The 24,853-nt window shown below is 34.5% G+C and overlaps 2 protein-coding genes and 1 long non-coding RNA gene across 3 annotated transcripts in view; 1 reads left to right on the forward strand and 2 right to left on the reverse strand.

Annotated features, from left to right (window-relative positions):
- The window catches only part of LOC127866013 (uncharacterized), a 189,062-nt gene that overhangs the window by 87,418 nt on the left and 76,791 nt on the right, over positions 1-24,853 (reverse strand). The gene's annotated exons all lie outside the window — the stretch shown is intronic.
- Positions 5,217-9,186, reverse strand: LOC127864729 (uncharacterized). Its single transcript, XM_052404614.1, has 5 exons — positions 9,097-9,186; positions 8,166-8,276; positions 7,805-7,867; positions 7,414-7,480; positions 5,217-6,386 (listed from the first exon to the last, which is right to left on the reverse strand). The coding sequence occupies exons 1-5, from the start codon at positions 9,149-9,151 to the stop codon at positions 5,948-5,950; spliced, it is 735 nt and encodes a 244-aa protein (XP_052260574.1). The 5' UTR covers positions 9,152-9,186; the 3' UTR covers positions 5,217-5,947.
- LOC127864750 (uncharacterized) lies at positions 19,568-21,622 on the forward strand. Its single transcript, XR_008042269.1, has 3 exons — positions 19,568-19,757; positions 20,315-20,425; positions 21,045-21,622. It is a non-coding gene; the product is annotated as an uncharacterized LOC127864750 (long non-coding RNA).

A 24,853-nucleotide genomic window follows, 5' to 3' on the forward strand; every position in this document is an offset into this window, starting at 1 on the left:
GTGCAAACAATGTCAAAGGGTTGTTAAATTAACAATTTGAAGGCAATTATGCTGAAAAAAATATGAAAGTTCCCATGCAAATTTTGTCTGTATGTATATCGACAAGTGTATGCCAATAAATGTCAAACTAGTAATACAAAACTTACCACAAGTATGTAAAAGCACTACGTACCTGTGATCATTTTTAGTAAGATAGTGTAATTGTAAACAGTAGCAAATAGCTTGTTTAGTAAATGCATAATGCAATTAATATGAATTCTGTTCTATTGTGTAATTAATAAATTGGTTGTTACTTGTAAATCCATGATAAATGTTTTATGGCTAGTACAAAACCAGGAAATAATCTACATGCCCATCCCGCAGACGCACAAATATCCAGGTTTTTTTTGGGTTGTGGGAGAAGGGGCCTTTAGCCCTTATGTGGGGGAAATTTTACGCGGGATTTTCCACTTTGGGGAAAAATTGTGCTCGTGGGAATTTTCACGGCGTTCCCCTTTTTGTGGGATTTGTTTACTTACTCTCTCATTATTACAATGACTTTGTACATGTTTGCACTATATTCATTGTTTTTTTCATAATTTATTACGTTTTGCAAGATTAAATTGAAATAGAATTGAGATATTATAATCATGAGACACATCTTTCTAATAAAAAAAACAAAAACAAGATGTGTTTGAGAAACACAATGTCCCCGTATATGATGTTGACCTCGTAGGATGACCTTGACCATGACCCTTCACCACTCAAAATGTGCAGCTCCTTGAGATACACATGCATTTCAAATATAAAATTGCTAGCTTCAATATTGCAGAAGTGACATTACATGCGCAATTTTGACCCATATACTTGACCTTGAAGGATGACCTTGACCTTTCACCATTCAAAAATGTGCAGCTCCATGAGATACACATGCATGCCAAATATCAAGTTGCTATCTTCCATATTGCAAAAGTATTCATAAAATAAGCAATTTGGGCCACATATATTTGACCTCTGACCTTGAAGGATGACCTTGACCTTTCACCACTCAAAATGTGCAGCTCCCTGAGATACATATGCATGCTAAATATTAAGTTGCTATCTTCAATATTGCAAAAGTTTTTGCAAAATGTTAAAGTTGGCGCAAACAGACAAACAGACAGACAGACAGACCAACAGACAGGGCAAAAACAATATGTCCCCCACTACTTTAGTGGGGGATATAAAAAAAAATGTTTTTTTTTTTTTTTTTAAGGGAGAATTTTTGGTTCTGAAAGGGGAAAAAACCAGCCTAGTTTGGTGGGGGAAGACGCCGATATCTGGCGTCTGTTATATAAGGAAAAAAAAACTGATATCGAATCCGTTTACGCATACGCGAATCATCATAAGTACGAACCATCTTGGGTATGAGTCAAAAGTGTAGCGATGAACGCTGAGCTTAACCAAATGAGGCTTAAAGACAGCAACAGTACTTTTGATTGGCTCTAGTCGAGCAGCTGCTGTATAATACGAACCAATTAGAATCGACCTTTTAAATAGATTGTGTTATGATATTTTCTAGAGTCCCCTGATAAAAACCTGCCTTCACTTTTTGTAACTTAGTCATAAATAATACAGAAAAATGCCTCCGAAATAAGATGTTGAAGCTAAATCCAAAACAAACAAGTCAACGGCTCACAATTCGGACATTAACAATACTATAATCAGGTTCAAAATTCGGACGTTAACAATAATATTATAATTGACTTGCATCAAGTTGAAATGTTGTAACAGGTTACATTTATGAAACAGATAATGTAATAGCCTATGTGAAGGCAAACAAGATAGTGACAAACCTGAATTTGTTGTTTTGGTTTGCACATGTTTTTGAGATTTTTTAAAGTTTAATGCAAAAAATACTGTGAAACCATTTATTTTCGTCAGCACGAAATTTCGTCCCTTTTAATTGTCCCTTTTAAAAAAATGACTATTTCATCAGCACTTAAATTCGTCCATTTCTGGTTTTGAAAAGAAAGCCTCCGATTTGTTTGTAATGTTTGTAATACATGAAATATGCGGTTGCGAAAAAATCATGCTGGGGAAAGAGGGGTGACACTTGGTAGTCACTTGCAGGAGGTGGGCCTTGTTTGGCATATGCCAATTAACAAGTCTGTTATTTCAGATGATAGTTACTGTCCCTTATTATTTTATGTCATTGGCACGGATAAGTGGGACTGAATAACCGTTAACGAGTGTTTTAAACAACAAAGGTACGGGTTTTTATGTATATGTACAAAAATAGTAGATGCAGTTAAAACCAAACAACCAAACACAAATCAATATGTTCTTTATTAATTTGAAATAAAAGCGCAGAATATATTTTAGTCAGGTGTTGATCACACATCGTCATATTCTAATTGCGTTTAATAGTATTGTCTTTAATCCGGATTTGCCGCGTGTTGGCTGTATAATCTGCAACACCCCTGAAAAACACAATACACACAATGGGTAATAAAGTTGTTAACAATTAGCGCTAATAAACACTATTCTACCTAAACGAAGTCGACACATTCGATACAGCCTTATTGCATTCGCTTTTGTCAGGAAATGTCAGTTGTCAGTACACTGTATAATGTACATCCCTTTGTGTCAAAACCGGATTTAACTTGAGTGTGAATAGTCGATTGTTCCATGTTCTTTGTATCAATACCATCCGGGTACTATACTATAAGTATACCAGTCTACAAACAAGGTGCACGCTTCCGCATATGGGTATTCGGACGTTCAATCATTCATTCATTCAATCATTCGACCAGAACCCGCTGATGATATGCATATCTTCTCTTGGTAGTGAAGCTTCCCATAAAGTTTCATTGAATTCCGGTCATTAGTTGCTGAGAAATAGCCCGGACAAGAATTGCACTATATGTACAGTTAATGGAAAATTTCAAAGGGCCATAACTCTGTGAAAAATCATCCGACTAGAATGCGCTGATAATATGAACATCCCCTCTTGGTAGTGAAGCTTCCCATAAAGTTTCATTGAATTCCGGTCATTAGTTGCTGTAAAATAGCCCGGACAAAAATTGTGCACGGACGGACACACTGACGAAGCGGCGACTATATGCTCCCCCCAAAAATTTTTGGGGGAGCTTTATAATAATTCAATTATGCTTTGGTAAGACATATTTTCTGATTTATAAAATATTTTGTAAAAAGTAAGATTTTTATATGATGTCTTATGTCAGGAAATTATACTTAAATTCTGCAATAAAAGTGAAATTTTATCTTTTTATTTTCTTTATAAAATCATTTATTAATCAAGTCAGCAACAGTCAATCTTGTTTTTTAATAACACTGTTTTAATTATGGAAGTGTGATAGTAATAAACTTTTTGTTTGTGTTTCAGTATAGAACAGATATTGGTATTTCATGAAGTGTATAAAGGCGATTTAATATTAACTACATGTACCTGGGCAGATGCATCCTGGTTGAAAGGAATTATATTGACTTACCGTAATAACTCTATGTTTTCGGACACTTAAAAATAATAATTTTTTTTCATGTTCGAAAACTTAATACAAAAAATATTAACAAAATACAGGTGTCCGAAAACTTAGAGTCGAAAATGGAAGTGTCCGAAAATAGCGTCAATTGTATCAACGACTACCGGTAATAGCACGCGCTTGTAAAATACCATGCCGTATAGTATAAATTACAGTTATACATGTTTGCACTGCATTTTAAATAATTGTAAATGCTTAATTTATTTGACAGAAAGTTACTTCAAGGTTGTACTTTCACCAACAAGTTCAAAAATGAGCATGTGATGGACCGATACACGCTTGTATGAACCTGTAATTAACGCAATAAAAAAGCAAACTATGAATTCTTTGTTTGTTCATTTCCGATAGTTGTTGTGTAACACCTTCCATTGTTCGTAAAACTTGTAATAGGGTGCATCACAATTTTAAACATTTAGTATTTGTCAGTTATTTTACTGAGAAGGGGTAATACCATTGCGGTAGATAATTGAACTGTTAATTGGCACTACCCCTGGTAATTGTCATAACGCTTATACTATCGGGCGAAACAATTGTTTAATACCGGTTTACAAGGTTATTTACCCAATAACACAAATGTAATGGTCCATTGCCCTCAGGCATACACCCGCAATGTTTTATGATGCTAATCTTGTTGTAAAACCCCATGATCGAAGTGTCATTCGATATCGAAAAATATTTGAAATTTGGTAAAATAGCGCTGTAAAATATACTGTCCGAAAACTTAGAGACATAAATAACGGACGAAAACTCGTGTGTCCGAAAATAAAGAGTCACGAAAAATAATTATTTTTGCTAAAAAAGGGGGTGTCCGAAAACTTAGAGTGTCCGAAAACATAGAGTAATTACGGTACTTGGGCAACAGATTAGTCAACTGCATGTAATAACTTATGTTTTGTATATGCCATTAGAGACTGTTATAATTATTAGATTTCATACCCATTTACAATACCAAACTTTGTAACTTCAATTTTGTTAATACATAGGCATCTGAACAATACAATAGAACAAATAAAAACAATATTTATAGTTTGAATGTTTTGATACTTTTAATAGGAAGTTTTAATTAAGAATTTGCATGTGAAGGGTTTCCATTAAAGACAAAGATTTCATAACATACATGTATCTAAATTAATATACATGTAGTAACTGGTACATGCTCACGTTTGGTGCATCCCCCTGCGAAGATTTTTAGAACTGTTCTAAAACATTTCTAGAATTGTACTGGAACTAATGACTAGAAGTGTTCTAGAATCATCCTTAAAATGCTCTAGAACGATTTAGAACAGTTGTTGAACGTTAAATGAGAATTTTTTCTAGAACAATTTGTTCTGAAACAGTTCTGAAGGTTTGTTCTAGAACAATTCTTGAACTATCGTTCTAGAACTATTCCAGAATTTTTCTTGAATAAATTTCCAGAACTGTTATAGAATTGTTCTAGAAATTTTTTCTCATTTAACGTTCAACAACTGTTCCAGAATAATTCTAGAACATTTTCAGTATGATTACAGAACAGTTCTAGCCCGTGTGTTCCAGTACAATTCTAGAAATGTTTTAGAACAGTTTCGAAGAATTGCTTCAAATAGGTCTGGAACAAACGTTCTAGAAAAGTTCTGAAAATGCCCTTGAACAGTTCTAGGACTTTGTTCCACTCACAACCTGTCCCATGGAATGCTCTAAAATACAAAAAGAATATTGAGTTGTCATTTTATTATGCAAATCACAAAACAAACAAGAATGTTATTGGTGGGGAACACTGCAAATGCAACTAGAGCTTCACAGACGTGACAAATACCCCCACCACCCCATTGACACAGAATATTTTGCATGTTGTCTTCACAAAAAACAGCGCACACCTGCTCAATGTTTAAAACGCACTAAGTGACCATGTGACCTAGTTTTTGACCTGCCATGACCCATGTTTGAACTTTTCCTAGACATCATATAAATATAACTTCTGACCAAGTTTGGTGAAGCTCTGATGAAAACTACTCGAATTAGAGAGCGGACAACATGCTGAATGTTTAAATCGCACTAAGTGACCCCGTGACCTAGTTTTTGACCCGGCATGACCCATATTCGAACTTGACCTAGACATCTTCCAGATACAACTTCTTACCAAGTTTGGTGAAGATCGGATGAAAACAACTTGAATTATTAGAGAGCGGACACATAATACAGACAGACCGACCGACCGACAGACAAGTTCACTCCTATATACCCCCCTAAACTTGGTTTGTAGGGGTAAAACAATTAAATGCCATCTAAACAGTTTGTGCTCAAAATGGAACACAGAATAAAACACCAGATTAAGACCCTTTTTTAAAAACAAACAAGAAATGTTATTTTCTGGGGAACACTGCAAATGCAACAATAAAATGCCCCATAAACAGTTTGTGCTCAAAATGGAATGCAGAATAAAACACTTATTTTATTCTGCGTTCCATTTTGAGCACATTGTCAAACTTTTTGCGGAAAGCATCTAACATCATTTGTGGACATTTTGTAAAGACCGCTTTTTCTAACAATTCCATTTTTTGAGAATTAAGTGCCGGTTTTGGAGCTTCTCCCGCCTTTACAGTTTTTTTCCCTGTCCTTGTGCAGGTGACTAGTTCGTCTTTTGAAAATACATGTAATGATAATCTCCTTATAATAATATTAGTGTCCCTTTCTGTGTTGCTCGGCAAATGGGCTACTAAGGCAAGTAAGGCTTTCAACTGCTTATCTTGGTCTTCAATTGTGTCTGCTGGAGTGGATTCCACACAGGAAGAAGTACTTGCTCTTTGCTCTAAATCTTTAACTCTTTTCTTCAGTTTGTGCGTCTCCTTCTCCAGGTCGGCAATTTTTTTTTCCAATTTTCTGTAACTGGAAGAAAAACATTACTGAACAAGAGCTCCACAGTCAGAGACTATTGCCTCACCCCCTAAAAAAAAACCACTGGGCTATGACACAGTGACCTTGACCTTTGACTTAGTGACCCCAATTTCAATAGGGGTCATCTACTGTCCAAGGCCAATGCACATGTGAAGTATCAAGCCAATATGTTTATTCGTTGACAAGTTATTGATCGGTAATGATTTTCACACTTATTGTGATAGTGACCTATGACCTAGTGACCCCAATTTCAATAGGGGTCATTTACTCTCTAAGGCCAATGACATGTTTAGTATCAAGCCAATATGTCGATTTGTTGACCAGTTATAGATCAGAAAAGATTTTTACTTATTGTGATAGTGACCTTGACCTTTGAACTAGTGACCCAGATTTCAATAGGGGTCATCTACTGTCCAAGGCCAATGAACATGGGAAGTATCAAGCCAATTTGTTAATTAGTTGACGAGTTATTGATTGGAAACGAACTGGTCTACCGACAAACCGACCGACATTCAGCAAAGCAATATACCCCCAATTCTTTGAAGGGGGGCATAATTAAGTAAAATTAAACTTAAGTCTTACTTTTTTTTGCCTACACACTGTTTTCATTTTGTAAGTTAGAGAGCAAAAAGCATTTTTTCTATTTTTAGCTCTTGTGAATTGCCCGTGACCCATTAGAACACTAAAATTTGAGCTCACTCCAAGACCATTCGTTTGAACTGACCAAGTTTCATTGTAATCAAACAAAATCTGTTGCAGTTATCGCAATGAGAACCTACAGGTTCATGGATGGATTGACGACAGAGGCCTTGATAAAGGAATAGCTCAGGATTATCAAAGGTCCCTTAAAGCTAGTTTAGAAGCAGTCTGTTAAAGTTTATTTGAAATTCATAGACTCGTTTAGGAGTTGCGGTTACTAATGCACACTTCATTACTATATACCCCCTCCCCTATATCTGTGCGGGGAGGGTATAATAACAATCCAGAATTATCAACTAATGATGCATTAGATATTCACCAAGATTGGGAGCTGATGGATGACATATGGACTGTTGTCTCGACTTGTGAACCAGAAGTGGTGCTTGCTGAAATGGATTAATATAAAACATCAAATTTTCAAACTAAAATATGAAACTATTGTAGATTTAAAAGACCAAAATAAAGGTTGTTTTCAGCGAAAACACTGTCTTCCCCCATATCAGTCACAAACCACTCTTTCATTGTGGGAGTACCCCGAGAAAATCCCACCTGACACACAGGCAAGCAGAACTAGGTTTCAGTAAAGATATCTAAATTGTTAACATTTATGGATGACTGTGACTTATCATCGGCAATGGCATGCATGATCTAATGACAAGGCAGACTGAAACTTTTTTAAATATAAGACCTACCACCAAAACTACACACACCTTCAGTGTCTGTCCTTGTTTTCTTCATATTCGACTGGCTTTCACTTGCTTCAGAACACTTGCCTGAAATATTAATAAAACAATATGCTCACAAGAGCTCTACCCAGAGGGACAATATTTTTGAAGATTTTATATATATGACGATGTAAAACAGGTGACCCCGGGGCGTAGCCAATTTTGACCCAAGGGGAATAATTTGAACAAAATTGGTTAACCCTAATTGTATGCCTTCCCTATATTAGACAAAATCTACAAATATACAATCATATCACAGTTGTGTTTAGCAACTTTTAGGGCAAGCAGTTCCTGCAGCCAAAGAAACTTCTGGTTCAAAGAGGTTTAACCATCAGTATAAGTTTACCTGATAGGGTCCTTTTCACACCAAACGTTCCATTATTGTTTTCATCACTAATTGTTGGTGTACTGATGCTCGTCGTCTTTGTAATCATCTGTGTCGTGTCTCCTAAGTATGCTGAAAGAAAAAATAATTACAACATTGCTTAAAATTCATGTTTATGCCATGGACAAATGATCTACAAAAATCTTGTTAGTGCTTCAATGTTTGCAGTTTGCAGTTGTAATTGAAAATCATCACGTGCTTAACCCTTTGCATGCTGGGAAATTTGTCGTCTGCTAAAATGTTGTCTGCTGAATTTCTAAAATTAGCATTTTCTTCGATTTATTTTCAAAGAATATTATCAGAATAGCAAACAGTTTGGATCCTGATGAGACGCCACGTTCTGTGGCGTCTCATCTGGATCCAAACTGTTTTCAAAGGCCTTCAAAATTCGGTTCCCGCACTGTAAGGGTTAACATACACTCTTAAGACTACCCTACATTTTCTGCCGCAGGTTGTTCCAGAAAAGATGTAGAGTTGGTTGAAATTCCAATAAACTACTTAAAGATCAAACCAAATTTAACAATAGATGTGTCCACACCACACAAATGCCTCCAACTGTAACTTTGTCACTACATAAAAGCATAACTGTTTGAATGTAAAGGTCACAGTGACCTTTACATTTGACCTAGTGACCTCAAACCATGTTATAACCTGAACAGACTGTGAGTTACTCTCAGACTGTTTTGGATTTATACTGTTTTCACATAGCCATTTTCACTTTGCTTTGGGGTAAAGTGTTAAGACGTATAATTTACCCAAACATTACTCTTCTCAAATATGGTGCTGTCAGTGCACTTTACTTCAAGGCATACATTTAATCTACTTACACCTCTGTATGAAGTAATCAGGCTGTACAAAATTATATCGATTTACACTTAATTTGAATATCAACCTGTCATTCCAGGTCTAGGGTGTGGTGTCATCCTAGGACTGGAGTGTTGTGTCATATGATGTAGACCTGGGGGTGGGACTCCAATGGGGGGCCCTGCAACAATGGAAAACTACCAAAACATGTGACAGCATAATTTAATATTACAAAAATATAAACACATTAATGATAAAAAAAATGTATTCATAATGTCTTATTAATATATGATTATGATGAGAACAAAATAAAACACACTTGTGATAATGACCATTAGTCCCCTACTACCTTAAAGGGGCCTTTTCACAGATTTTGTCATATTTGAAGTTTGTCATTAAATGATTTATATTGATAAATGTAAACATTGGATCTAAAAAGCTCCAGTAAAAAACAAGAATAAAATTAAAGAAAGATAAAAATTTATGTGTTTGTGAAACACTATGCCCACCCCCATATATTTGACCGTAAACCACTCGAAATGGGCAGCTCCATGAGATACACATGCATGCCAAATATGAAGTTGCTATCTTCAATATTGTTTTGGGACAGACAGGCAGGCCAAAAACAATATACCCTTCTTTGAAGGTGGGCATAAAAATGTTTTGTGTTAATGCAACTTTTAGGCAAAGGCTTTAAGCATTTCCTGCAGACAAGGAATATTAAAATAAATAATAAGCTTCAGATCATATTTTTTTACTCAGCATGTATATATTTACCTGATATGGTTGTTTCCACACTTGGTTCTACATTATAACTCACATCAACAACATCATCAATCTTTCGAATGCTGGTCTTCTTTGAGGCCAAATGTGTGTCTCCTGAATTGGCTGAAATAAGCGATAATGACAAATTGTTTAAAATTTATGTACAAGGCATGCAAATATCTTTCAAAAAATGTCTTTCTACGTACTGTTGTAGAAAATTCCTGAAGCCGTGAAGGCACTGCAGTTATTCGGTACAACTGAAAATACTGGCAATATTGATTTTTCTTTAAAAAAAATCAGAACATTATAGCCGTTGATAACTTGACAAATTTTTGGTGAGAATAAAATATATCCAAATTCATGCGCTCATACTTATTGCTCAAAATCTGAAATGATCTGACACATCGTCATTTATCCGATATGCTTGTCACTCATATAAATTTCATATTACAAATGTGTTTACCACACATCTCAGGTTTTTATTAAAAACATTGCGCAAAATTACTGATATACTACATGTACAATGCAATATTTAATGGCTCTAAAAATGGAATTTGTTAATTTGATGCTATTTTCCTTACCGTTGTTCCAAATATAGATATAGATTTATGGTACTCGTTAGGTCTAGATTGCATGTCTTAATTTCAAAACCCACCTTTTTTATCATGAGTATCGTGTTCTTCATAAGTAAATTGTAGTGGAAATTCGTCATTTTTGTTTTTCTCAGCCATCAGGTCCGACTTGTTGTCTGCAAACAAATAATTGTACTACAGTCATGAAATTAGTAAATAACCTGGTTTGAAGCATATTGATTATCCAATAATCACTAGCAGATTTCAAATATGTCCTGTGAAATTTGGAAATTTTACAGGACATTCAGTCTTGTAAACACATTTCTTAAATGAATTTCTAAAAAAAAACCAGACATTTCGGTCGTTCATACAACAAGCCATAATATGAATATATTTTAGTTTCATAATTTGTTACAATATAGTTACATTCGGTGGATTTTTATTTATTTATTGTAAATCGCGCTGATTTGACACGTTGATGCATTTGGACAATGCACTTACCACTGATCTGCGAAAGCCTGGCTTTGAAAGCCTTTTTATGGAATAATGCCACCACCTAGTCCCCATCACGATAGTCAGTAAAAGGCTTCTTCGGGTGTTTGATATCTTCTAAGTTGATTACACTTGTTAATTTATCTTCCCAATGGACGATAGCAAAACGCCTTTTTTCCTCCATTTTAAAAAACTGGCGGCGTGGTTAGTCGATTGGACCAATCGACATCTCGGATAGAATGCTGACAACAACAGACCAATGGCTTTTGACCTAACATTTACGGTTGTATGTTTTATCATATTTATTTATTTATTAATGATTGTTTCTCGATAGTACAAGTTAAAAAATAATTAAAAATATAAATGAAAAACAACACCGTTTTAATTTCGGGAAATTAATATCGATTTATTTTAAGAATAAAAACCGGGGATGACGTCATCTTCGTATGCAGTCGCAAGCACATGCAGTCGCAAGCAGATTTCCACAAAACAAATTAAAGTTTAATGTGCACGAACTTATAGGTTTAGAGGCTAGTTTGTGCCAGGACTATGGCTAGTTCAAATAAGTACAAACATTTCCGTAAAGCTGATGGCAAATTTGTCTGTTTGATCTGCAACAAATCTCTATCTTCCAAGCAGAGGATATTGTCACACCTACACATTTTACACGAAATGAGTAAGAACTTTTTCACGGTTTACGATGCCATATTGAATACGATTTGTTGACGTTTTAGTCCCAAACCAGATCGGCTACATTTAACCCTAGACGTTTGATATGATCTTGGTTAAGATTGTTACGTTATTTGTCATTTATCGTTAATTTTATGGCCCCTGATTAATGCAAGTTTTCTTAAATTTCATCGATTTTAGTGAATAATCAAGCCGAGCGTCCCTCGTCTAAGACGCAGAAATATCGAAATAGACGCATAGTTTTGAAATGTGTGCATCCACTCGGACGCATTGCTGAATCGAATCCTTTAACGCATACGCAAATCACGATAAATACGAACCATCTTGGGTACGAGTCAAAAGTGTAGGGATGAACGCTGAAAAATGCAACAATTCTTTTGTTTGGCTCTAGTCGAGTCGCTGCTGTATACGAACCAATAAGAATCGACCTTTTAATTGAGTTTGTTATGATATTTTCTCGAGTCCCCGGATAGCCTGCTCTAACCTTTCGTAACTTCGTCATAAATAATATAGAAATAATGCCCGGAAATAAGGTGTTGAAGCTAATCCAAAACAAACAACTCTAAACTTAAATAACGGTAGGTAAATGGCTCGCAATTCGGACGTTAACAATAATATCAAGCTCGTAATTCGGACGTTAAATATTATCACGACTTGAATCCAGTTGAAATGTTGTAACAGGTAACATTCATGTTACAGACAAGTTTATAACTTATGTGAAGGCAAACACGATAGTAATAACTCTGAATTTATGTTTTGGTTCCAAAATTCACTGTTTTTGAGATTTTAAAAAGTTTAATGCAAAATATACTTTATATAGTCATTTTCTTCACGACTTGGTATCTTTCAAAATTTGGGACTCGTTCTTTTTCAAGGTGGACTCAATAATTTTGGCCTGGGACTCATTGGTCTTAAATCTGCGAGTTCAGGGACCCATAGTGGTATTAAATTCTAGATTATTCAATGGGTTTTTGCGTCAATGACAATGACCAAGCTGGGTAGGTGGTGTACCTAATAGACCATGTTTATTGTCACTTTCTTGTTTTACCTATTGTAGCCCCAGTAAAGAGGGAAAAGAAACTATATCTTCAAGATGAGTCTGCTTCGGTACCATTGTCAACATTGTACAGATGGAAAAGACAGAATAATAATGAAGGAAGGGCTAAAAGATCACTTGCATATTGCCAGCAGCTTGATTACAGTGCAGAAGGTAAATTTTAAACATTTTACCTCACATGACCTAAATTTGTTATCCCCCGCCATAGGCGAAGGGATATTGTTTTGGCGTTGTCTGTCCGTATGTCTTTCCGTCCGTCCTTCCGGCACTTTTGTGTCCGGAGCCATATCTTGGAATTGTTTTGGCAGATTTCATTGAAACTTGGTATGAGTATATATATGGATAAGAGGATGATGCACTCCAAATGGCATTGTACACCATCGAATATTAACGGAGTTATGGCCCTTTGTATTTTGAAAACATGCTTTTTTTGTGTCCGGAGCCATATCTTGTGTCCAGAAGTATAATGGCGGCGGATATCAATTCAACGAATTTGCTTGTTTTACCATTAATTGGCATGCGTTATAGACATGAACTTTTAAAACAATCTTCTCTGAAACAGCTTGATGAAACTTGGTCGCAATCATCCCTAGGTTTTTTGTTAAATTGTAACCTGCTGTGTTATCAACCATCTTTACTGTAGAGAGCTGACAGTATAGGTGGAATGAAAAGCAATCACAAACCCCATAATATGATAACCGGGCTAAGTTTGAGTTGACCTATTGTTTACTTATTACAGCCCCTTCATAAAAAATCAATAAAGATGCTTGAACAAATAAGCTTGCAGTGATCTTTTGAGATAAAATACACTTTCTGTACTGTGGCTACAAGACTTAAGGGTCTTTATGCATGTACATGTATAAACATGAGCCTACTAGGAGCCTGTATTGCTTACCTTGATCTGTTAGTGTCTACTGTCTAGGTCTGCGATGAGAGCATTGAACACCCTGAGTATATTATTTTTGTAACAATTTTTACATTGAAAATGTCCATGGACATGTTAAGCTCACCTGGGCCAATAGGCAAACTGAAAACTTTAACAGGAAGATAAAATATTTGATACATATTTTTTTCTGTTATTTTCAGGAAATTCAACAGAGCAGCAGACTGCTTCGTCTGATTTACAGGCCTCCAAATCAGTTGCACCAGAGACCTTCCAGCAAACTCCAAGTAATTTATCAATCCACTTAGTTAATACCTAGGTTGGCGCTAAGGAAAAAAATTAGTAGCCAAATTTCAGCACTACGATGACGACCCACATTATAACCTTATTTGCTCAATGAACGACATAATCATTATCACGAATCTATAGGTATCAATAATGTCTGTATTAAATTATCAATGAAGTCGCATTTAGCATTTAAATACATTATTTGTTACGTGTAATCAAATAATTTCATGTTTTTATTTTTCATTTATTTTTATTTTCATGCACTGGCATAAGCGGTATACAATGTTAGAACTTTCAGATATGCCCCGGTCTTTGATTGGGTGGGTCTTGCGTAACTCCTATTTGCCCCCCCCCTTCTCCCAATAATTTTTGCCGTAGTCCGGTGCTTCTTGATTCTTGAAAAATATATTTACTGCAATGTATTCTTGAATGGACATATTTTTCCATAGTTGCAATATATAATTTATTCAAACGTACCGGTAAATTTGTAAGTCTTAAATACTGCATGTACTGAGCGGCACGGCTATATTTAGATACACATCTTCTGTTTTTTTTAAAAAGCATGCTTTGCATGCGTAGAACGACAGCAATAATTTCGCGCTCTTTCTTATAACACGGGTTCTACATGGCATACCGGTATTAATGCATAGTGAATACCTAGTTATTATCACGTGGCTGTAGAAAAACGGTGTAAATCAGTTCTACAAATAGACATGATAAAATATACATGCACTGGATTAAATTTGTTACCGCATCAAATTATTAACGGGGTTTTTTTTTCACAACTTTACACAAGTACATTTACACTGCTCACCAATTGCAATTAACTTCTCATAATTAATGATTGTTTACAGTACGGTAAATAGGTGTGATGATGATGCCCGAAACCGCCTTTAATGTACTGCTTTATTTACCGGTTTTATATCACGTATTAATGCTACAACTGTGATTCAATGTTAATAAACCTGCGATAAACGCTTACTCTGTGACCGACGTCAATCAAAAATAATAATCGCTATATAACTCCGCCTCCATAAACATTCTCGTAACCGATTGGACGTTACATATCACAGTTTGGCAACTGGAAAGTTACCCGAAAATTTTCCGTGATGCATCTGTCAGCATACATGACTGTGTTATGTGGCTTGAATATACGATAAGGGCATCCGGTTATCTCTTATCAGTGGACTATCTATTACCACCTGGAGCTTTTATGGCGATTACATGTGGAAATCGGTACCGAGTTCTCTTTAAAAGTAGTGAATATTATATACTTATAGAGAAATATCAGGGCTTTTTGCAATCGCCATTTTCATTCACATTTTAAACTTTAATCGCCAGCTGAAAGATTCAATCACCTTTGGCGATTTTGGCGATCGGAAACGCTAACATAGGTTTATACTATTGAATTTCTCTTTAATCTTTGAAAATGATACATTCCATCTGTAAACCAAATTTATTATCCTTTTCAGACATGGCTACATCTAGAGATATTGAAATACAGACAGAATTTGCTGCAAAAGCTCAAGTGAACTTAGACCCTGAAGATTTGCCAAGTTCATATTTGAATATGTCAACTGTTGAGACAAATACGAGTTTAAACTATAAGAATAATCCAAGTACTAGTATGTCAAATGAAGCTGCGGACAGTTTAGACATGTTGTCAGAACATGACTATATTGACCATGATTCAGATGCTTCTTTATCAAACTGTTCTTTGGAACATGATGCCTCAGAATATAACAGTGACTGGAACTCTTCTTCAGATTATGATATCTCTAGTTGTGACAGTTATTCAGATTCATTTCAATCAAACTCTTCATCAGATCATAATGTATCAGAATGTGACAGTGATTCAAGTTCTTATAATGTATACAGCAAGTCAAACTTGACAACTGTCAGTGTGCCTCTGTTAGAAAATGAAAGGCAGGCTCTCAAGATTCTTTCTTGTTTTCAAAAGCACAATTTGTCTGTTAGTGCTTCCAAAGATATTTTAGCAACAATGAGAAGCTTGTTCCCATCTTCAGAAGAAGTGAAAGTTTTAGATTTAGACTATATTTATAGTGTAGTTAATGCTGATAATAGTTATTTTTTGAAAGAAGTGCACTATTGTGAAAAATGCAACTCTGATTTTCCTGAAGATCCCAATGAATTTAAATGTAATGGGGATAACTGTGATGGTATTCGTTACAAGCGATCACTATCACTTCAAAACAGCAGTCGAAGACAGCCACGAAAGTCTTTCATACTGGCAGATATTCAAGCTCAGCTCAAAAGTCTTCTGAAAACTCCTGGTATATTACAGGAAATAAGACAGTGTAAAAGCCAAATAAATGACAGGAAGGATGATGCTGTTCTTACTGATATAACAGATGGGTCAGAGTACAGGAAACTTCTAAGACCTGGTGGTTTTCTTGCAAGTATTGGATTAAATTATAATTTAACTGCTATATTAAATACTGATGGAATTAATCTGTTCTCATCATCAAAAGTTGAATTGTGGCCAATTTTTATAGCAATTAATGAACTTAGTCCAAAACATAGGTTTGCTAGGGAAAATGTGTTACTTCTAGGAATTTGGCAAGGAAAAGGAAAGCCACCATTTCAAATTTTTATGGAACATGTAGGCGCAGAATTGGAGAACATGTACACAAAAGGTTTGGAACTTGTAGTTGAACATGAAGTAATTGTTGTTAAACTGGCGATTATTTGTGGAGTTTTTGATTTACCTGCCAAGGCAAGCTTGCTAAACATGACATACTTTAATGGAGCAGAAAGTTGTATAGCATGTGAAGAACCAGGAGTTGTTGTAAAACAAGGGAAAGGAAACGCAAGGTTTTTTCCACACAAAGAGGAAACTGAAAAGGCAAAAATCAGAAATCATCAAGAAGTTGCAGAGCAAATGAAAATTGCAAGTATCAAAAAAAGAGTTAAGGGTTTTAAAGGTGTTTCTGGAATGCTTGCAATACAGTCCTATGATCTTGTTACAGGGACTGTTCCTGACTACATGCATGGCATTCTTCTGGGTATAACAAATACATTATTAAAGAAGTGGTTTTCATCAAGTGAAAGTGGCAAGGACTATTTCATTGGAAAGCATATAAAAGTGGTATCCCAACGTTTGCAGAATATCAAACCACCACAAAGTATTGAAAGATTGCCTCGGGATTTAGAAAAACACTTCCTAAGCTTAAAAGCCACAGAATTACAAGCATGGCTTTTATTCTATGCTATCCCTTCGTTATCTGGCATCTTGCCTGACAGATTTTTAGAGCATTTTGCATGCTTGTCTCAAGCTGTTTACATACTTTTAGGGGACAGTATATCTACAGCTCAATTACAGAAAGCTGCTGCATTACTCAATACATTTCATGCAGATTTTGCAAAGTTGTATTCTGCTGGATCCTGTGGTCTAAATGTGCATAATGCTTGTTCTCATTTAGTTTGGTATGTTTCATTATGGGGTCCTCTGTGGGCTTGGAGTACCTTTCCTTTTGAGGATGCAAATTCTACAATTCTGCAAGCTGCTCATGGCACTGGTAATGTAATGAAGCAAATAATGAAATACAAACATACAGAGTCAAATTTGAGACAAAAGGGTATTGAATCAACATCATCTTCTCTTTGGAAGTTAAGTGAAAAGGCAGATAACTGTGACATATGTGGAATAATCAAGAGTTTGGATGAACATGAATTGAATGAAGATATTGTTCGAGCTCTATCAAATTGCATCCCTGAATCTGTGAGAGAAATGAAAATCGCCGACCGTATTCGTGTTCATGGAAAACAGTTTTCATCCAGGAGATATGGAAGGATGCAGAGAAGAATTTGCTACATTGTGCTTTACGATAGTAGTTCAACATCAGTTGGTAGCCTTGAATACTTTATTTATTGCAAAGACAACAATTTAGTTTATGCTGTTATAAAGAAATATAACTCTGAAAACATGAATAGTCATCTTACAAAAGTTAGAGCTACTAACCTTGTGGAAATTGTACCTGCAGAACACTTGATAGATACATTAGTTTATATAAATATTAGTGTAAATTCCACACCTGAAGAAGAATATGTTGCTTTGATGCCTAGTGCACATGGTCATGCCATTTTGAAATGAACAGTCTTGCATCAAGATTAACCCGGGTGTACATTGTCCAGGGTAATCATGGAACTTAGGCTGGAAATCCATGGTATAACATGGAATTCCATGGAAATCCCTGGAATTTGAAACAGTTTCCAGGGTTTTCCAGGGTTTTGTTCTAGAAATGTCCATGAAACGTGGACTTTTTTTCCAAGCATTTTCCAGCCTTGGATGGAAATGCATGGAAAAGGAATGGAAAACGCTGGATTTAGGCTGGATAACCATGGAAAATATTTCCAGATAGCATGGAAAGTGGAACATAGAATTTTTTAAGCATGGAAAAGACTCTAACATTTTCAGCTGACCCTGGAAAAAACTTAGACTTTATAAGAGGAGAAATTAACTTATAAAAATGCAACACATTTTATTCAAAGTAAATCAGAGTTCAACAATTTACACAACATATGAATAAAACATAAAACAATGTGCATAGTTTGGGCAGAAATAGTAGTAGTTATAGTAGTAGTAGTAGTAGTGGTAGAAGTAGTAATGCTGAGGCTGGCAGTAGAATATGTTGTAGGAGTAGAAGTAAAAGTGGTTGTTGTATAAGTTGTATAAGCAGTTAAACTACTTATAATTATACTATTGGTGCAAATTTAAATGACAGTAGCAGTAGTAGCAGTTATTATTGTGTTGTTGTTTTAGCATTTACAGGAATAGTAGCAGTAACGGTAGCAATAGTAGTATAAATAATAATAACAATACTAGTAGCAGCAGTAGTAGTAGTAGTTAAGGAAGTAGCATTAGCAGCAGCAGCAGTAGTAGTAGTAGAAGTAGTAGTAGTAGAAGTAGTAGTAGTAGAAGTAGCAGCAGCAGCAGTAGTAGCAGTAGCAGCATCAGTAGTAGTAGTAGTAGCAGTAGTAGTAGCAATAGTAGTTAATGTACTACTAGTAGTAGTAGTAGTAGTAGTAGTAGTAGTAGTAGTAGTAGTAGTAGTAGTAGTAGTAGTAGTAGTAGTAGTGGTAGTAGTAGTAGTAGTAACAGCAGCAGCAGCAGCAGCAGTAGTAGTAGTAGTCGCTGCAGCAGGAGTTGTAGTAGTAGTAGCAGCAGCAGCAGCAGTAGTAGTAGTAGCAGCAGCAGCAGCAGCAGCAGGAGTAGTAGCAGCCACAGCAGTAGCAGCAGAAGTAGTAGTAGTAGTAGTTGAAGCAGTAGTAGTAGTTGAAGCAGTAGTAGTAGTAGTAGCAGTAGTAGCAGCAGTAGTAGTGGTAGTAATAGTAGTAGTAGTAGAAGTAGTAGTAGTAGTAGTATAAGTAGAAGTAGCAGTAGTAGTAGTAGTAGTAGTAGTAGTAGTAGTAGTAGTAGTAGTAGTAGTAGTAGTTGTTGTTGTTGTTGTTGTTGTTGTTGTGGCTGTTATAATTGTAGTAGTAGTTTTGCAGAAGTAGTAGTAGTAGTAGTAGTACTAGTAGTAGAAGTAATAGTAGTAACTTTCAAAGCAATGTCTACAAGTTTAAATTCTTTAACCCTGTTCAAGGTGTATACACACTCAATATTTAACTACAGTCCAGGTTTGCAATTAACAAACTATCTGATAAACCTGTGTGTGAGTCAGATATGTCTGCTGCTAATCTATTGGTTATAAAATATCACAGCCTTTTCTGATTGGCTGAGTTCAAATACAGAAAGTTTACCTGTTAGATTGAAATTCTGGCGTATTGCAGAAAATAATAATGCAGGTTAAACTTGTTGTTAAAATGAAGTTAATGTAATGTTCACAAACAGTAGAGTTAATGAGTTTTTCCATTAACAAGAATTTCTTAAAATTATAATGTATGGATATCATTTGGAAAGTGACATGAAATGTTGTTAAAAAGTGATGCATACAAGTGTTTCAGAAGTCTGTCTAGGAATAGAACAACAACTGAAGGTTTGTGCTTTTCATTATTTCTAAATATTCCTTTAAATTTATTCTTCTTATGTCATCATTGTAGACCTTTTTTATGTGACATTTTAGGTAAAAGTATGGCAAATATAGAAGTTTAAAAGCAGCTGTCACACACATTTTCACTAAGTGCAGTTTGCAGCTTGATAAAGGAAGTCCTATGTGGAGATATTAATAAGCTTGAATGTAGTATCGGAAGTTTATAATGCATGGCTAGGGAACTGAGGCTAAGGGAGTTATGTGCTGTGCATGATGAGAACTCAATGCTCATTAATGCTGTTAATGTTTATAAATAAATTAATTAAACCAATAGCATTGTTTTTTAGGTTTCACTGTGCATTTTCATACCAATAGAATTACACATCATTCTAATTATAGCAATAATAAATTTGTACTAATCATACCTACAAATTTTGTTATGCTATGCTTTGTGATGTATTAACTTCATTGTAAGTTATTATTTAAAGACCATTTTACTAAATATTTAAAACAATACTTGAATTATTTTCTATATACATTTTCATTATGTGCTTTAACTGTAGCTGACCAGTTGATGGAAGATACTGCAGAGTTTGGCAGGGAAATAACCCAAGACAGCAAAGCGGCTCTTTTGGCGCATTTACCAAGAGGACTAACATGGCCACAAATTCATGGTAAATATTGTTATGCCCCGGGCTCATATAAGTAATTAAGTGTTAACCACCTGAAAGTATTTTGTCTTTTTGGTATCCAATATTTTGGTCTAGTTTCAATTACAGGTTATTTTTATATGAATTAGCAAATTAGCATAACTTTCATATAGCAATATCTGAATATAAAATTCCTATATATGTTTGAGTTTCCAGATACATGCTAGTGTACCCCGTTTTGGGGCATTTAAGAAAACAACAATATAAATTTCAAAATAAAAGAGAGTCATATAAAAATATAAGTTAAATCACCAATTTATTCACTTGAAAGTCTCAGTTTTCCTGTGTGGTTGCCTGTTTGCAAGTAGATTAAAGCCCGCTTGCAAACTTTAAGAGAATAAATTTCAGTAAATGGAAAAGAAATAATTGCTAACTACTTAGGATCGTAAATGTTCGCTCAAATACAAAAAAGCCAGATGTACCGAATTGAGCAGTGATATGAAATATCTAAAATAGATTAAAATATGAATGAGCATTGAAGTATAGATATTCAATCATATGATTGCTGCACATTTACTTTTACAGATAAATGTAAAAAACTTATGACTTTCTTGTAATATTGTTTGCTTTGTTTTTCTTTCAGAGATCATGCAGGAGCCGTACAGTATAACAGCAGTACAAGTTCTATAAAAGATCCACGACCTACTGAAGCCTAGCTAATTAACAAAAAAGTTTTTAAAAACTGTAATTTTATCCCACCTGGGTACTTATAATTTACTAAGCTGCCTTCACAAGTTTTAGACTTGCAATTATATTTTAAACTGTCACTTGGAAAGTAATACATGTACATGCATTATGTTCTGAATTTCTTTGAACAATAAAATTATATAAAAGTATTTTAATGAAATTCAGCACCTAAATTGCATTAAAGTGAAAGTAGCTGAGAAAAATAGTATCCTTGTGCTCATGGGCAGCTACATATATTGTGACAAACATGAAGTAGCTAAAATAACTTTAATTTTTCATTTTGTTTCTTGTATATCGTTTGTACAGGGTTCGTGAATTGTTACTGTATATTACTTGACTTGCTTGTATTTTGTTACTTTGAATACATGTTGTTAAGGTTGCATTATACTTTTTAACTTTTAAAGTAGCGCCTGTTCTGTTATGTAAGGGCCTGATTTATGATAATGGACCTAGAGGCTTTGTAAGCATGTATTAAACAACACTTTTTTGATCAATTTTTTGAATAATTTGTTAAATAAATGTAACACAATTTGTAATCTGATGTTATATTTTGATGAATTGTGAACAAAATAATACATCGAAGAAACTAAGGCATTATGTTGATTTTTTGTTTTGTTTTAATCTAACCTTAAATTATGATTTATTTAAGCTGTGAGTATTGTATTCATTTAATACATGAATATTGTTTTTAGACCAGAAATTTCTTTTTCTATTCAGTGACCATGGTAAACGCTGGACAATTTTCCATGTTATACCAGGCATCCATGGAATATTAAACAAAGAAAAACCCTGGAACATTTTCCAGGGTTTTCCAGCCAGCATGGAAAAAATACCGTCCGAATACTCCATGTAATCTGGAAAACCCTGGAAAAAAATCCATGGTTTTCCGGATTACATGGAGTATTCGGACGGTATTTATTCCATGCTGGCTGGAAAACCCTGGAAATTGTTCCATGGTAATTATTCCAGGGAGCCTGGAAAACCATGGAAACTATTCCAGGCTATTTTCACATACCATGGACAATTTTCCACCCTTTTTTTTTTAATATTGACGCTGGAAAAGGCTGGAAACTTAGTCCGAATACTCCAGCCTCATATTTTCCATGGATTTCCATGGAAAACCCTGGACAAAGTACACCCGGGAAATCACTTTCCACAGTTTTCAGTTTTGTAAGAAATGAAACAAATATTTTAGCAAAGGAGAAATAACTTTGATGTTTGATTACTCCTTTTTGACTATCTTTTCAAAATGTATCTGCCCAGAGCTATTACTGACCTTACATGTATTTTGTATTTTATAACAAAATCATATTCTTCTCATTCAGAACTTATCATAACTGATCAAAATCTTAAAATAGCTTTTCTGGTTCAAAAGTTATTAAGATTTTAATATCCTGTATTTTAATGATTTTCCTAATGCATATATATATATATATATATATATATAGATTTAAATCATGATTCGCAGAACTGATGCAAGGAAAATTCTGTTGTTTTCTACATAACTTTTGATTAAGAAAAGATATTTGTATAAAATGTAACAGTTTTATAGCATATTTTTGTACAGTCCATTTTTGTTATTCATTTAAACATTTAGCATTCAGAAATTAAAAAAATTCAGTCATAAATAAGCAAAGTCATTTCATATATTGTGTTTGTTACTTTCATTAAAAATAAATAGTCAATCATTTTCAACAAGTCATGTACATGTTGAAAATGTATGTAAATGTTGTATTTTTAACATGTAATGATTACAGACTTAAGTATGTACATCTTTTTCAAAAATTTACTTATATAAGCTACATTCAACAATAAAAACCAAGTGACATTTTCATAATGAACTGTATAGTTGTCTGTATGAGGAAAAGGAATAAATTGATAGTTCATGAACTAAATTTATTCAGAGTTCTTAGTTAGAAAATGTTTGGTCAAAAAAAAGCTTATGTTTGGATTCTCATTAGAAGTGCCTCGTAACGTCGTTTCTAGTGAGTACCCACATAATGTTTTATGAAAGTATCCCAGACCTATCAACAAACACTCCTCCTTAACATTAGTCCTCTGTTTGTGTATGATATATATATCTCATGATATGACAGCAATATCTTGCAGACACCACAGCAAGCAAAGTTTCAATGTGAAAATTGTTTTGAAATATAATTTGAAAGAAGTCAAATTATCATTGTCTGAACTAGTTTGTTTTAAATATGTAGAACAATTGTAGACTTTGATTCTAGACCTGTTCTACATGTGTTCTTATTCCCCATTAGAACGTTTGTAGAACTTACTGGTTCTTAAAGAGTTCTAAATGTGTTCTAGAACTACAGTTTAGAACATTTTTAGAAATTTCTTGAACTTATTTTGTTCTAGAAATGTTCTAAAAATGTTCTTGTATATTATTGGAACAGATTCAGAACTAAGCCTTGTTCCACAAATGTCTGGAATTATTCTAGAAAACAGTTCTGGAACAATTCCAGAACATTAGTTCTAGAACGCAACTAGAACGCGAATATGGAACATTCTAGAACTGTTCTGGATGTTCTAGAACAGTTCCAGAACCGTTCCAATTTCTAGAACAAATCTTCGCAGGGGTCCTGATGATTAACAGCCATGAGGGTTTCAATCATGACTGACAGTTTTGTTTCATTCCAAAATTAATTAAGGATACATTACATTTTGCGCTGGTACATTTTATGTTCAATTTTTATTTAAAGAAATGTTGATATGGAATCAATCAAGGGAGTTTTTGGGCCTCTTCTCTATGTGGACATAGAGCGCTACAGCTTGTTGGAGATTAAGAATACCATGTACTTTTTTAAATAGAAAATCTGTGAATATTTATTCTAACAATAGAAATTAAAAACCAAAATATAAAGTAGAGAACATTTTCATGTACATGCTGGAATTTCATTCCAACAGTAAAAACTGAAACGATTGAAAATTATTTTTTCTTTTTGTATAAACTTATATTTTTAAATAACAACACAATATAAACCTTATATATAAGATTGTCATGGCTATGTCTTACTATGAGTAACCAAAATGTGCAAATAAGATTAATCAATGCCATAACATATCACATATTTTTTACTTCAAATAAGTGATAAATAAATAAAATTGAGTGGACCCATTTTAAGTTTGGTTCTGTTGTAATGGTAATCCAAATAATAATATCAATAATACCGGTATGCTCACATCTTTAGGGTTTCAATATTTAAGGGACGTGTTCACAGGTTGATTAATTTTGACTTATGACAGTAAAAGCCTTACATTGCTAGATTTTAACCACAGAATAGAATTTTAGAAGCAAAAACAACAGTAAAACAAGAGCACCGCCTTGCGGGTGCAGACCGCTCATCTATTTTCCTTTTTAAAGGTGAAGGGACTCTCATTTTCAATCACAAAGGAGGGAGGGGTGGAGTGAAGAGGGGTGTATAGATGGTTGGACGGTATTTCAAACATAAAATAATATAGGGTGTGGTGGTAATTTGTGAGATGATCTTAAAGAAAAAAATAATAATAAAATTTAGGAGGGGGGGGGATTCGGGTGGGAGGAGGGGGGGTGGGGGGATTCTTGGGCGCGATGGTTGGACGGTATTTCAAACATAAAATAATAAAAATAAATAGTTGTGTTTTTTAACCGTTTAAACAAAAAATTTGGGGGGGGGTGAGGGTGTGGTGGTCATTTGTGAGATGATCTTTAAAAAA

The sequence above is a fragment of the Dreissena polymorpha genome, chromosome 1 (assembly GCF_020536995.1).
Source record: "Dreissena polymorpha isolate Duluth1 chromosome 1, UMN_Dpol_1.0, whole genome shotgun sequence".
In the NCBI taxonomy this organism is placed as follows: Eukaryota; Metazoa; Mollusca; class Bivalvia; order Myida; family Dreissenidae; genus Dreissena; species Dreissena polymorpha.

Excerpts from the sequence above, each read along its gene's own strand:
- LOC127864729 (XM_052404614.1), bottom strand. The coding sequence starts at position 9,151 with ATGACACAACACTCCAGTCCTAGGATGACACCACACCCTAGACCTGGA. Across the intron at positions 7,868-8,165 it reads TGTGAAAAGGACCCTATCAG|GCAAGTGTTCTGAAGCAAGT; the intron begins GTAAACTTATAC and ends TTAATATTTCAG. Across the intron at positions 7,481-7,804 it reads AACAAGGACAGACACTGAAG|CAAGCACCACTTCTGGTTCA; the intron begins GTGTGTGTAGTT and ends AATCCATTTCAG.